The following is a 15,724-nucleotide window of genomic DNA, read 5'->3' as shown; positions in this document are numbered from 1 at the left end:
AGAGTGAGACTCTGTCTCAAAAAAAAACAAAAAACAAAAAACAAAAAACACTGTTGGGATTTTCATGGGGATTGCATTGAATCAGCAGATAGTATTAACATCTTAACAATATTAAAGCTTCCAATCCATGAACACAAGATGTATTTCCCTTTATTTGTGTCTTCTTTAATTTCTTTTAGCAATATTCTTTTGCAATATTTAGCAATATTTCGGTGTACAAGTATTTTATTTCCTTGATTAAGTTTATTCCTAAGCATTTTATTAAATATTCTTGTTGTGGCTATTGTAAACAGGGTTTTAAAAAATTTCCTTTTATAATTATTCATTATCAGTGTATAGAAACACAGCTGATTTTGTGTGCTGATTTTGTATCCTACAATTTTACTGAGTTAATTTATTAGTTCTAACAATTTTTGTGGAATATGTCACATTTTCCACATATAAGAGCATATCATATGTGAACAGACATAATTTTACTCCTTGCTTTATAATTTGGATACCTTTTCTTTTCTTTTCTTGCCTAACTGTTCTGGCTAGAACTTCTATTACTATGTTGACTAAAAGTGGTCAGAGTGGGCAACCTTGACTTGGTCTTGATCCGAGAGGAAAGGCTTTCCGTCTTTCATTATTGAGTATGATGTCAGCTGTGGGATTTTCATATATGGCTAGTTTGTTGAGTGTTTTTATCATATAAGGGTGTTGAATTTTGTCAAATGCTTTTTCTGCATCAATTGAGATAATCATGTGGTTTTATCTTTCATTCTGTTAATGTGGTATATTAGACTGGTTGATTTTTTTTGTATGTTGAACCATCCTTGCATTCCAGGAATGCTCTGTGCATTGTACCACTGAAAAAGCCAGGCCCTTTCCTATCCCTTAGTGGAAGGCATAGAACTAGGAAAGCAACAATTGCCTCATGACAAAGATTTTCCATTTCAATAGACGCATAGCTAAAAGAGCCCAGAGAACTCTTCTGTCCTTAATCATGGGGAGAATCTAGAGCTGGCAGAGATACAATCAGGTTCTAAAGAGGATATTGTTTTTAAAGCACAGAATATGTCAGTAAGTCATCATAAAGTCATAAGATGTTTTACTTATGCTATAATTTGAATGTTTGTCCCCCTAAACCTCATGTTGAAATCAGATTCCCAATGTTGGAGGTGAGGCCTGATGGAAGGCGTTTGGTTCATAGAGGTGGATCCCTCATAAATGGCTTGCTGCCATCCTTCCTGTAATAAGCAAGTTCTTGCTCTATTAGTTTCCACAAGAGCTGGTTGTTCAAATGAGTCCCCCTCTTCTCTCTCTCTTGCTTCCTCTCCTGCCATGGGATCTCTGCACGCGCTGGCTCTGCTTTGCTTTCTGCCACAAGTGGGTGTAGCCTGAAGCCCTCACCAGTGTAGATGCTGGTGCCATGCTTCTTGTACAGTCAGCAGAACCATGAGCCAGATGAACCTCTTCTCTTTATAAATTGCCCTGACTCAGGTATTTCCTTATTGCAGCACAAGTGGACTAAGATAACTTAACATATATTGTTTACTTGATCACTTTTGTGAACAAACACTTAAAGCAGGATTACATTAATAGCACTGAGATAAATATTAAAAAAAAAAATTAATCTACCAAGCCTGATGTCAAGGAAAAGATCTAACTCCTCAATGGAAGAAATGGTATCTCCTTTCTTGCCTCAATAACATAGAGTACGACATTCTTGTAGAAACAATACAATATGCATTTGGTCACTCGAAAATAATTCCAGGTTCCATGAACCAACAGAAGCTTCTCCAGGTAGCTAAACTGAAAAACAGAAACAACAGTCAATTCAAGTTCAAATGAACCTACTATTTAGCAAAATCCACAAAATGTCATTTTCCCAGTATTTCACAACTCAGCAGTTCCCTCTGTAGAGAATACAACACCCCAAAAGTGAGCAGAATAAAACCAATTCCATTGACAACCTGTCACGGCAGTTCACTATAAAGGAAATTAACTTCTCTTATTGTTCAAAAAAAAAAAAAACAACCCCATTAAATATCACTTTTTTGCCCAGCAAGTACTTGTTGCATGCATGGCTTTTAATTAAATCTTATATACATTTAGGATCTTAATAATGAGAAGGTGTCAAAATTATTTAATGAAAAGATCATCCAGCTAGGCCAAGGTGGAGGGTACCTGTAGTTCCAGCTACTGTGGAGGCTGAAGTAAGAAGCTCACTTGAGCCCAGGAGTTCGAGGTTACAATGAGCTACGATTGTGCCACTGTACTCTAGCCTGCATGACAGAGTGAGATCTTGTCTCAGAAGATAAAAAAATAAAAAGAACATATTGAGATGAGGTGAAGTAACAAAGCCTTACAGGAAATCAGTCTCTCATTTCTTAAATAAATTAAAAGAAAAATAAACAAAACTTTAAAAGGGAGGTAACGGACCACTTCTGTAGCACTGCTCAGCCTTCTCACCCTCACGCACGTTTCCTTTTCCACAGCCCTCATCACTTTCTAGTGTAAGATGTGCTCGACTTGTTTATTGTGTTGTCTTGTATTTTTACCCCCTAGAATGGAAGCTCATTGTTTACTTTATGTGCTGATGAGTCCTGGACACCTACAAACATGCCCAGGATGTGCTGGGCACTCAATAAACATTTTTTGAACAAACAAATATTCAGGAGAGTTATTCCACAAAATGAGGTAATTCATAGTGATTTAGTGACTCCTAGATTTAAATACCAACTTCAAAATAGCAGCAGTTGGTACATATGGGAAAACTAAACCTTTTTAAGAAGTCTATTTAAGTGTTGGGCCAATAAAGGGGGCAGGACAGGGAGAGAAGCATTGAAGTATAAAATGCATAGCTAAACCAAAAATAAGTGAATTTAAAAAGAAAGGTGTTTGTTTTTAAACACAGAGTCTAATATTAAACTTGAGTCATTATAAACAACATTGTTATTGTCTCAATTTTTAGCATTGCAATGATTTATTTTCAGGGAAAAAATTCTAAATCAAAGTTCTATTTCTTAGGATGATTTAAAAATATTACAAACTTTGGGGAGGGTTCAGTGAGTAATGTACTTTCTTCAGAAAATAAAGAGATCTCCGTTTTGAGCAGAACGCTATGCTGATATGCTCTGGGAAAGGGGAAAGCTTTACCAAGGGGCACAAGGTAAAGGATGGTGGTTTGACACCCTGCTGCAGTGCAGGTAGGGTGAAGGCAAATAGAGTAGAAGTGGAAAAATGTCCACCACAGTTCTGGGTGAAAAAAAGTCATTTTGGAAAAAGTATAAAATGGCACACACCATGGCTGAATAACCTCTCCCTACCTCCAGCCCAGGCTGCTCTCAGTTAAAGAAAGATGGGAAACAAAAATCGATGCAGCTTAAAGTGCTTTCATTAACCTGAAATGACTTTTTAATAGGGGCCAAAATGTGAACCAAATCAATCTCCTGCATCGGGGACTGGCTTACTGTACAATTTAGGGGTGGGTGGGAGGAAGGAAGACAAGAAAGCCTGAAATCACACCATCTGCCTAATCACAAATGCCCCCGTGATGATAGAGCCCAGGACAAAGGCAGAAGAGGCTTCACACTGGCAGGCGCTGGAGAGTGGGAGGTTCCACTGGGAGGACAAGAGCTGGTCTAAAACGTAAGGTCCATGACGGCAGTCTCACACAACCCTGCCTTCCTCTTTCAGGTTTCTCTTACAGTTTAATTTTGCAGAGAACAACCTCATGATACTAAATTCTGTTGAGATTTGGTTTAAAAAGAGAAGACTGGGGTCTCTAGAATACTTTAGAAAATGGCAAACAAATATTCCCCTGAGATTCCAGGACAGCTGATTCCTGCCATCCCTCGTGTATTTACGGTTGCGGAGACCATGGGAAGTATGCGTCCCAGTAGCGTTTAGTGGTTCAGGAAAGGAAACAGATGAGTTTGGTGTGGCCATTTCCTTGTTTATAGACAGGTGCCCCGATCATAGTCCACAGACACTTTGCTCAACTCAGACATCCTAAGCAGAGGAGCCCCTGTTTCCCTATCGGTAAAACCAGACACTTAATCTTTCTACGAGTAGGAGAACCTCAGAACTGATCTGATTCAAATATGGGGCAATATGCTTTTCATTTATGCTGAAGAACCCTACAATGTTGTAACCACTCTGGTTTTAGGCATCCACTTACCCGTGGACAGATTCCTAAATCATATAGCCTCTCAGAGGCAGCCCACAGTACAAACAGCCCCAAATAGGAACAGCCTACACAGAGTCCTATGGCTATTCCCCGGGAGCTTTCCTAGGATTACATGTGGCTCCTGAATCCAGCAAGAATGAGAAATGTGATTGTTAATTGCTCATATGTGATGAAAATATTATATTTATTAAAAACCAATATTAAATTATTGCTTAAAATATTCTTCAAAAGTAAAAACATTGCAGTGTAGAAACAGCAGGGCTCTTGTTAAACAGCAAAGGAAATTGCATGGTGCTCTCCTGTGACTGGTGAACGTTGGCTCCTACTAACAGTCTCAGTCTCCAGTCTCCAGGATCACGAGATGGGCTGTTTCCACTCACCAATGAGAAACAGCTAGATTAGTGGGAATTGCTTCGACCAAGACTATGGTTATTGTGTCTGGAGAAGATGGAAAATAAGAGATCCACAGGTAATATCACTTAGGAGATACTGCTTTATAAGTGAATAAAAGATAATATTGTTCTGGTGAGCACACTGGCTTGATCCTAGCTTCAGGGTCATTAAGGGCAAACAATGGCACTGCTGCCAGTAATCCAGCCACTGGTCTCCTACATAAACATGCAGGGGCTATAAATCACAGGCTACACACTCCTAGATGCCATAAACAAATGGTACAGCCACTTTGGGAGACAGTTTGAAGGTTTTTCTTACAAAACTAAACATACACTTATAATATAATCCAACAACCCCACTCCTTGGTATTTACCCAAAGGAATTGAAAACATGTCCATACAAAAGCCTGCACGTGCTTATAGCTGCTTTATTTATAATTGCCAAAATTTGGAAGAAACCAAGATGTATTTCAGTAGGTGAATGTATAAACAAACTGCTAAGACAAGCAATGGAATATTTAGTGCTAAAAAGAAATGAGCTATCAAACCATGAAAAGACCAGAAGAACCTTGAATGCATATTATTAAGTGAAAGAAGTCAGTCTGAAATGGCTACGTACTGCATGATTCCAACTATACAACATTCTGGAAAAGTTAAAACTGTGGAAACAATAAAAAGATAAGTGGTGTCCAGGGGTTGCATGGGGTAGGGGGTACATAGGCAGGGTACAGAGGATTTTTAGGGCAGTGACAATACTATAACGGTATATACATGACATTCGACATTTGTCCAGACCCGTGAAAGGTACCATTAAACAAAAATTATAGGAGACCATTGTTTTGGACTAAACTCCCACACTAGGCTCCAACAGACCAGACTAAAAATCAAAATGGGGCCACCCATGCTCACCAAACCCAAACCGAGTTGTTATCCAGACTTCCAAGAAATCCAGGAGAGAGAGATAATAGTCTAATTTCCTAAACAGGCCAGGGTTAATCTTCGATCAGCATGATAATGCAGTTTCCTCTGCTTTAATCCTTGCAACAGAGAGTAACCTGAAGTAACCTGATGTTAACCAGTCAGTTATCTTTCTATTGTTCTGTCTCCCTGTCCCTGCCTTACAAGAAACGTGATTTTGAAATGACCAATCTGATTTTGTTCCTTGTTTTCTTCAGCCCCTTCTGTCTGTAAAACCAACCCACTCTGCTCAACTCATTGCAATACTTATTCTATTTTATGGAATGAACTGTTTGCTGATTCTAAAATACCAATAAAACCAATTGAGATCTTTAAGCCAAATGTGTTGTAATTTTATCTTTTGACAGTACACCACCATGAGTGAACTCTAACATAATCCCCGGACTTGGGGTGATTGTGATGGCTCCATGTAGATTCACTGACTGTGTGAAAGTTGATCATACAAATCGAGTCATTTTTGTCATACTCAACTAAAACGGAGTCAAGAGGCCCTGGGGCAAAAGTGCTCAGGGCATATAATGTTTCTTCAAGAATGTAATCTTCTGTGAGCCTGGCTGTTTAATCTACCTGCTGTAACCTGAACCTAGTTTTATCTAACAGCAGCTGAAACAACCGGAGAATAGTTTTACCCATAGCATCACTTACCAATCAAAACTTGCCAGCTCCCCAGAACCCTACTAGTGCCAATGAACGTTCTCAAAGAACAATATGTAACTTTTGTGGTTTTTAAAAGTAAAACCTCCACCCTTGTCTTTGTTCTTCAGACACACAGAAGACCACCTAGTCTGTGTATATGCCCCGAATGCAATTCGTGCTTCCCAAATAACTTGTTTTAACTTCAGACATTCATCTCTATACTCTATTTTACTTCAACATACTGGTGTCAGAAGTGTGACTCCACAGCTGACCCAACTCAGCGAGAATCACCTGCGCTTGAAAACACAGTGTGAGGTAACCGCACCGGGGCTCCTTGAGCCCCCATTTCTGCAAGTTGCCTCTGTTCCCCCTGGTGAGCTTCTCTTGTCCTGAATTCTGATTTTGGTTGAGTTTTGTTTTATTTGGGATTTGGTTGGGAAGGGGTCTTTCCCATCTGGTTGGGAGACCTCCCGTTTAAGAGGACTCCACTCCTTCTGGCAGACATCAGCTGTGAGGTCTGGGGGAAGGGATTTTTTTTTCCTTCCAGCTGAGGCCCCAGTGAATAGATCTTTTCTTTCCCCTTTAGTTGGAGAAGGCAGCTTATTGTCCTTCTTGGTAAGTAAGTATGTCATTTCTGTCGGTGCGTGCATTTATTTGGACTTTGCATGCTCAGTGCTTAGTTTAATGGGGTTGTGTAGTTGGCACCTGTACCTCATCAGGGCCTCCACCTTGCTATACACTTCAGCATTTTTGCCCATCATCTCACATTCTCTTATCCCAGTGAACTGAATATATTAAAGATGACCTGGAATTACAGTGGCCTTTCTGGGGTTCTTTTGACCTCTCTAAACTTGGCCATCTCAGAAGCCAATTAGAATCCTGCAGCTCTAAAACTAAATAATCTCCCATCCAAGTACTAACCAGGCCCGACCCTGATTAGCTTCTGAGATCAGACACGATCGGGCATGTTCAGGGTGGTACGGCTGTAGACTAAAACTAATCTGAATGGAATGTATATCTTAATTGGTACATTGAAGCATCTATGTACAATCAAGAATCAAAACTTGCCTCAATCCAAAATACTGTTTCTGAATTAAGTGAGACAAACAAACAGTTAAGAGAAAAAGGCTTTAGAATTCCCAAATCTTTCTGTCTCTCAGGTGCCATCCACCATCTCCCCTCTACTCTTCACTTTCCAAATTTCCTTTCTTCCCTGTTAAGTCATCTCCTCCTTCTGCTTCCCAACCTCAGAATAAAATCAGGCCCTCTAATGATCCTGAGACTCCCCAGATCTCTTACGTCCCTTGCACTAAAGCCATGCTATAGCCAGGAAATGTCCTAGAGCTACTGAGGCCCCATCACTTTGCTAGTGAATTTAACATTACGACTCTGGCTTACCAGCTTGGTTCTGCAATTTTTACCAACTTGCCCACATACTGCGGGAAAAGGCCAGGCCACACACTGGGTGGCAAAAGCAGACGGGACCAATCCCCAACAGGGTTTAGCAAGACCTGTGTGCACTTCCCTAGAATTTGGCCTACAGTATTGGAAAAAGGCTTGATGATTTACAAGGAATTTACATAGGGCCCTCTTTGAAGGATTTCATAAGTCCATAGACTGAAATAAAATTCAAACTTATACTCAAGAACCAAATGAACCAGTTCATAACTATTATAGTGGACTCCAACCCATTTCTAAATGGGGAAAGGTAACTAACTGTTGAATTTATCACCAAAAACCTCAATCTATTCATTATGCAAGTAAATCTTTAGTCTATCCCATAACAGATTGTACCCGTGTTCCCAATGTAACTGTTCAAACCATACGTCTGGTCCCTTTTACAAACTTTTAGAACCATATATTCAAATTCCCCGCTTCACCCTAACAGTGCCTAAGGTCTATAGAAAAGACCTCAAAATTAGAAATAAAAACTATAAAAAACATAACTTGACAAATTGCAACAACATTTATGATCCTGGCCCTCTAATTGTTGATGGTCTCGAACAATGTAATAATTCAATAACAGAAACTTGTATAAATACTACTGACACCTCCCTATAAATAAGTATTAACACACAAGGTACCCTACATCGGATTACCTGTTGTGCCCCACCAGGATATATTTTCATTGGTGGAGGATTTGATAGTCAACCATATGTGAGGGCAGCATCATGCCTTAATAAATGGAAAATAAAAAGCCAACATGGTTTAGGATATTTCTGAATTATATTTAAATTTAACAAAATTGATTTTGTTAAACCAAATCTGGGCATTGGCTGACACCTGTTAACCTACACCATCATGTTGAAAGAGATACCTCTCCAAGAGTCATGAATCCGGCCAGATGGGCCTCAGCTGTCAGATCCTTTTTCCCCAGATCAGAGTTAGTCACTTAGAAACAATGGTCAAATATTTATGTTCAATAATTGGATCTATAGTTGACTCTAAGCTAAACTTCCCTAGATTCTCTTGCTGAAGTAGTATTGGATTATAGGATTGCTCTAAATTACTTACTAGCTCAACAAGGTAGCATTTGTGTAATTGCCAACACTACTTGCTACACATGGACAAACTCCTCTGGGGAAGTGGAAACACAATTATACCAGATTGAAAAACAGGCTATCTGCTACAAGCCTTATCACGTATGTCTGGACTTTTGTTTAGTTGGCTACCTTCAAAATTAGGTTCATAGTTTAGAACTATTATTCAAACTGGATTTATAATTTTTTTGCATTATCATCTTTAAACTTCGCTCTTATTGCCTGTCTAATCTTTGTAAAGCCAACTCTCCTAACAAGATAATGTTAGTTCAACACTTTGAGTTGATCACTGATGCCTATGGAACCAGTAAGATCTCTGAAATTAATGTTGGATTCTACACAGACCTGCCCTGAGGAAATTTTTCCTTCTGTTCTCTTTGTTACTGAAATATGGCCCTGGTGCCTGACATAGACCACTGTACCTTCCCCCTGACATGGGACGGAGACAACTGGTCAGTTCCATACCACCACTGAGGGACAACTAAGCCTAACTACAAAATGGTTATCAGTGATGCTTTCAGAGAAAGGGGGGAAAACCAGTCAGGGCGTATAACACTGCTCCAAGAATATAATTCTCTGTGAGCCTGGCTGCTGAAACTGCCTGCTGTAACCTGAAACCAGTTCATCTCATAGCTGCTGAAACAACCTGCTGTGACTCTAAGAAGTTTTACTCATTGCTGTCACTTACCAATCAAAACTTGCCAGCTCCCCCAAACCTTCCCAGTGCCAACGAACTTTCTCAAAGAGAAATATGTAACATTTCCCTCTCTCTCTTTTGTAATAAAACCTCTAACCTTCTCATTGTTCTTCAGACATACCAAAGACCACCCAGTCTGTGTGTATGTCCCAAACTGCAATTCTTGCTTCCCAAATAAAATGTTTTAATTTCAGAGATTCATCTCCATATTTTATTTGGCTTCCATGACTGTAGCAAATGTACCGCTCTGGTGGGGGATGTTGGTAATGGCGGAAGCTCTGCCTATGTGGGTGGGGGGCACACAAGAAATCTCTGTACCTTCTGCTCCACTTTGCTGTGAACCTAAAATTGCTTTAAATAATAAAGTCTATTTTTTTAAAAAAAGCCTGCCAAGGGGCAGTGTCTCCTTTTTAAAAAAGTGGGTGGGAGGAAGAAAGAAGATTTAGAGATTATATTAGCAGGGCTATAGATTCTTGGTGCATCAGTTTGGACAACTCTATAGCTGGTCAGAGGAAACCTCTACTGCTCCAAAGTGTGTCAGTACAAAACTTAAGAGAACCCCGACTGCGGCCGCAGTTTCACACAGAAAGCAGTCTGCAGAGGTGGGGTAGACCTCAGGGGTGGACTGAAGGTCTTTAGCACCTTCCGTGCCCAGCTGGCGTCCCACACCGCTGACCTGCGCGATGGCGTAATCCGAGTTGTTGGTGGCCTGCGTGCCCTCGCTCCCGATGATTCCCACACCCACGTGGGCCGTCTGGATCATCCCCACATCGTTGGCGCCGTCCCCGATGGCGAGGGTGGTGGCATGTACATGCGTCTTAACCACGCCCACTATTTCAGCCTTCTGGAGGGGAGATAGCCTAAAAAGGAAGGCAGAAACAACCACTTTTCAGTGTTTTGTTTTGGTTCATTTTACTTTTTAAACTGTTCTAAAAGTCTTTACAAAGCAGTCAACAATAATCTGCGCACAGGCACATTTAAACTGCATTTACTGGTAAATTTCCCAATTCTTGAATCAAGCTGTTTACCTACATGAAAAAGTTCCCACCCACCCACAGCAAAAACAAAACAAAACAACCCCCCCCCCAAAAAAACCCAGAAAAGAACACATAGTAGCCTCTTCAACATTTCAAAGAAATATGCACAATCAGCTGCCCAGCTGACGCATAGACGCTTCAGTTTGCCATCTCCCCACAGCTCCCCCGTGGTCTGACTGTGGCTGTTAATTCGCGTAGGCTACCTGCACGCGAGGAAGAAGTGAAGGCCCACTGTTTCTGAAACTGTATAAAAGTCTCAGTGTGGGATGTAGAGTAGCCTTCAACAATCAAAGTACACTCAAGGGAACTTGAATAATACAAGGAGATGTTATTAGTAAAAAAAAAAAAAGAATGAAGATACCGGTTAGGAGAGTCCAGATTATGCTCTGGTAACAACAAACTAACAAAAGCTAAGTGACTTAACACAGTGGTCCCTAACCTTTTTGGCACCAGGGACCAATTTCATGGAAGGTGATTTTTCCATGGACTGGGGGTAAAGGGGAGGTGTCGTGGATGGGGGGAGGCGGTGCAGAGCTCAGGTGGTGATGCGGACAGGAAATAGAGCTATTTTTTAATCATTGATTTAACTTCATCCTTCAAAATTTAGTATGTTTTCTCGTTAGCATTCATTCAAGATACTTGTGCATAATTGTTATATTTTACTAGCAGTAAATCAGTATTAACTTAATGTATTAACTTGACATTGTATTCCCTAAAACTAACAATAGAAATAGAGATCAATATACCATTGAAAAATTATAAATTGTTTTCTAGTAAATCTTAAACCTGACACTTAGAATTAAATAAGGACCTATTCATTTCAGTTTGAGCATATATTGTCCCAAAAGGGAACTTTGCTTCTGCAAAAACTTACATTTCCATGTCTATATTTTCTTATATAAAACAGTATTAAGCATAGCAGGGGAAAAAAAGAACAGTGAATAAGTTCTTACCTACAACATAATACAGCTCTACACGAGAGGGCCAAATTTAGGAACTTCTTGTTAACTTCAGAATGGAGGGCATACTTCAATGTTTCACCACCAATGATTAGAGCTAGGTCATTTTCTTTACCTAGCAAGTTTCCAAGATCTTCACAGTTCTGATTAATCATTTGTTGTGTTGCCTAAAACAGAGGGGAGATATCACTTTATATTCTCATTTTAAATATAAATGAAAAGATGTCTGAGTCAAGATGGTAGACTGAGCTACATGTTTATCTTTCTTCCCTTCAAAAATTTCACTGAAATGAGACTAAAGTAAATAGATAATGGATAACATGAAAAGATGCTTGACATTATTAGCCACCAGGGAAATGCAAATCAAAACCACAGGGAGATACCACTTTATACCCACTAGCATGGCTAGATTCAAAAAGTCAAATAACAGCAAGTATTGGCAAGGGCGTGGAGAAATCAGAACCCTCCTACACTGCTGGTGGGAATGTAAAATGTGCAGCCACTGTGGAAGACAGTCTGACAGTTCCTCAAATGAATCAACACAGAGTTATCATACAACACAGCAATACCCAAGGAAAATGAAAACCTATGTCTACAAAGAAACTATTACACTAATGTTTATAGCAGCATTACATGCCAAAAAGTGGAAACAACCTGATGAATGGATAAACAAAATATGGTATATCTACACAATAGAATTTTTTTTTTTTTTTGAGACACGGTCTCACTCTGTTGCCCAGGGTAGAGTGCAGTGGCTTCATCATACCTCACAGCAACCTCAAACTCCCGGGCTCAAACAATCCTCCTGTCTCAGCCTCCTGAATAGCTGGGTTCACAGGCATATGCCATACCTGGCTAATTTTTCTATTTATTGTAGAGATGAAATCTTGTTACATTGCTCAGTCTGGTCTCGAAATCCCCACCTCAAGTGATCCTCCTGCCTCGGCCTCCCAAAGTGCTAGGACTAGAGGTGTGAGCCACCATGCACAGAATATTCTTTAGCCATAAAAAGGAATGATGTACTAACACAGCTAGAACATGGATGAACCTCGAAAACATTATGGATATGTGAAGGAAGCAGTTATAAAAAACAACATATCACATGATTTGATTTCACATGAAAATCCAAACAGGCAAACCCATAGAGACAGAAAGTAGATTGGTGGTTGGAGAGGTAGATTAGGGGTGGAGGAAAGGAAGGATAGGGAAGTGATAGCTAAAGAGCATGGAGTTTCTTTTAGAGGTGATGAAAATATTCTAAAGTTAACTGTGGTGATGGCTACACACATCTACGACTATACTAAAATCCAGTGAATTACACACTTTAAACAGATGCATTGTATGCTATGTGAATTATCTCTCAATAACGCTGTGTTTTAAAAAGCATATAAATAAGAATGAATTCACATCAGTTGGAAAATACAGAAGGGTGCTAATAATAAACCAGAAAAGTCAGAGGATTTGGGGAAAATATTTAAAAGATGGGAACAGAATAATGGAGTGAATGTCTGCAAAACAGAGTATCAGGTTTCTAAAAAGTACATTGTGAAGACAGACTCATCACTCAATTCAAGATAAGGGAATTGCCTCCCTTAACTTATTTTTCTTACCCTGATCTATTTTTCCTTCAAAATTCATATGAACCTCTAAAAACTCCAAACTTTAGATAAATGACTCTCATGCCAATGGCAGAGTGGAAGATTTGGGCAATGGAGTATTCCAAGTTTATTTTTGTATATTAGCAGTAAACAATTGGAAAATTAAATTTTGATACAACCCATTTACAATGTTTCCAAAATATGTAAAATACTTAGCAATAAATTTAACAAATTACATGTGAGACCTCTATGCTAAAAACCACAATAATATTTTTAGGACTGTTTTTTCCTCTCAAAAACTTGAATACCATTCATTTTACAAACTTAAATTGAAGGTAAATAAAAAGAATCAAGTTACTTGGGTTTCAGCAATGATATGTAAAGCACTTGGATCTACCACTCCAATCCTTACAGAAAAAAATGCACAAACTGAAAATTGGCTTTTCCTGTACCCGCTGGAGAACTGAGGTCACAAAGAAAACTGCCACCCTCTAAATCTGGAGAAGAAAGTAAATAGAGAGAATCACAACTGAGATCTGCCTCCCTGGAACAGAAGCTGCTGGAGACATAAACTGGTAGGAAGGCTCACATGGTAACATTGGTGAATTGCTGGAGGGCAAGTGTAGATTAGAATTAAAGTAAGAAACTCCTTGGGTTGCCGTCTTAGGAGGCCCCCATACACTTTCATGGGATTTTTCTTGAGGAACCTCGCTAGGTTTTCATAGTTAAAAGGCAAGAAAAATTCCTCTCAAGCAAGTACTCTAGAAGAATTCGGAGCCTCTGGAGTCTACAGCTACAGCAAACATTAAACACAGCCCAACTCCTAGACAGATTAGCACAAAATTTCAAAATTAAAATCCTTTTACTTCAGTTCCTATTGCCACATCCATCATGTCCAGCTATCAACAAAACCTGCTAAAATGCAAGAAAAAGCACCATGTAAAGAGGCAAAGCAGGCATCAGAACCAAATTCAAATATGACACAGATTTTGGAAGTATTGGACAGTGAATTTAAAATAACTATGATTAATATGTTAAGGACTCTAACGAAAAATGTAGACAACATAAAAGAACAGATGGACAATATAAACAGAGAGATTGAAACTCTAGGGGAGAATAAAAAGAAATGGCTAGAAATAAATAAACACTGTAACAGAAATGAAGATTGCCTTCAATCAGCTCAACAGCAGGCTAGACATAGCTGAGGAAAGAGTTAGAGAGCTTGAAGATATGTAATAGAAACTTCCCAAACTGAAATAAAAAAGAATTTAAAAAACTAGAACAGGATACCCAAGAACTGTGGAACAAATTTTAAAAGTTATAATATACAGGTATGTAACTGGAATACTGGAAGGAGAAAAAAGAGAAAACAGAAGGGAGAGTTTAAGTACTACTGGCTGTGAATTTCCAAAACTTAATGGCAGACATGAAAACACAGACCCAGTATGCTCAGATAAATACCAAAAGACTTACACCTAGACATATCATATTTAAACTGCAGAGAACCAAAGACAAAAGGAAATTTTGAAAGAAGCAAGAGGGGGAAAAAAAAAAACTCATCTGTAGAGAAACACAGATAAGAATTACAGCAGACTTTTCCTAAGAAACCATGCAGGCAAGAAGATAGTGGATGAACCTGGAAGATGCTATGCTAAGTGAAATAAGTCAGTCAGAGAAACAAATGCTGCATGATCTCACTTATGTGTAGAATTTTAAAAAGTCAAGCTCATAGAAGTAGAGATAGAATGGTGGTTACCAGGGGTTGGGTGAGGGGGGGTGTCGAATCTGGAGATGTTGGTCAAAGGATACAAAGTTTCAGTTAGCCAGGAAGAATAAGTTCTGGAGAAATAATTCATATATGAAAACTGCTAAAGGAGTAGATTTTAAATGTTCTTCCATCAAAAAAATGATATGTATGTGAGGTAAAGTATATATTAATTAGCTTGATTAAATATTCTACAATGTATATATAAATCATTACATTGTACCCCATAAATATAAACAATTGTTATTGATCAATTAAAAGTTTTAAAAAGCATATTTCCTCTACTGTTTTCAGTGTTTTGGTATTGTCTTCTTTTCCTAGAGTCCACTAGAGCATAGTATAATTAATTTTTCTGTTTTTAGTATATATTTTCTGTTATTCATGTATCTTCTATTACCTTTTAATTGTTATTGATCAATTAAAAGTTTTAAAAAGCATATTTCCTCTACTGTTTTCAGTGTTTTGGTATTGTCTTCTTTTCCTAGAGTAAATTGTACTTTTATTTTTCTAGTATAATAATAAGATGTTCCCTCCTCTTTCCCTCTTAGATGTGCTAATGACATAGTTGGCTTAGGAGACTTCTCATATGCCTACCGTAGTCCTCTGTTAAGATTCCTTAATATATTGAATAGCTTATTAGCGTTCATAGCAATGGTTCAATTACAATACTTGATTTTATTTAATCATCTCAATGAGAATGAAAGATAGTATGTTTTATTTTCCAGCACCATTACTTCAATGCAGGAGATAATTCCATGTATCAATTATTTATTCCTAAATGGCTCCTGAGCTTATTTAAAAAAGTCAGTTTATACAAATCTCCCTACCTTGCAGAATAGATTCAGAATTACCAATCCTTTCATAGGAACTTTTTTGAAATGAATACAGACTTTAACATAATGAGAAATTATACAAACAAATTATACAAAACAAATTATATTGAATTAT

General features: G+C 38.6%; 1 protein-coding gene across 1 annotated transcript in view; it reads right to left on the bottom strand.

Annotated features, from left to right (window-relative positions):
• Positions 1 to 15,724, bottom strand: part of LOC105814781 (phospholipid-transporting ATPase IB-like) — a 122,364-nt gene that overhangs the window by 63,576 nt on the left and 43,064 nt on the right. The window contains exons 12-15 of the mRNA XM_012649871.1: positions 15,628 to 15,644; positions 11,408 to 11,580; positions 10,094 to 10,277; positions 1,684 to 1,794 (exon numbers count right to left, since the gene is read on the bottom strand). Of these exons, the coding sequence (XP_012505325.1) occupies positions 1,684 to 1,794; positions 10,094 to 10,277; positions 11,408 to 11,580; positions 15,628 to 15,644 (485 nt within the window). The remainder of the gene's footprint in view (positions 1 to 1,683; positions 1,795 to 10,093; positions 10,278 to 11,407; positions 11,581 to 15,627; positions 15,645 to 15,724) is intronic.

This window comes from Propithecus coquereli, unplaced genomic scaffold, assembly GCF_000956105.1.
Source record: "Propithecus coquereli isolate 6110/MARCELLA unplaced genomic scaffold, Pcoq_1.0 Scaffold306, whole genome shotgun sequence".
Taxonomy (NCBI): domain Eukaryota; kingdom Metazoa; phylum Chordata; class Mammalia; order Primates; family Indriidae; genus Propithecus; species Propithecus coquereli.
The sequence above is the reverse complement of the archived record's forward strand: the minus strand, read 5'-3'. Positions and strand labels throughout refer to the sequence as shown.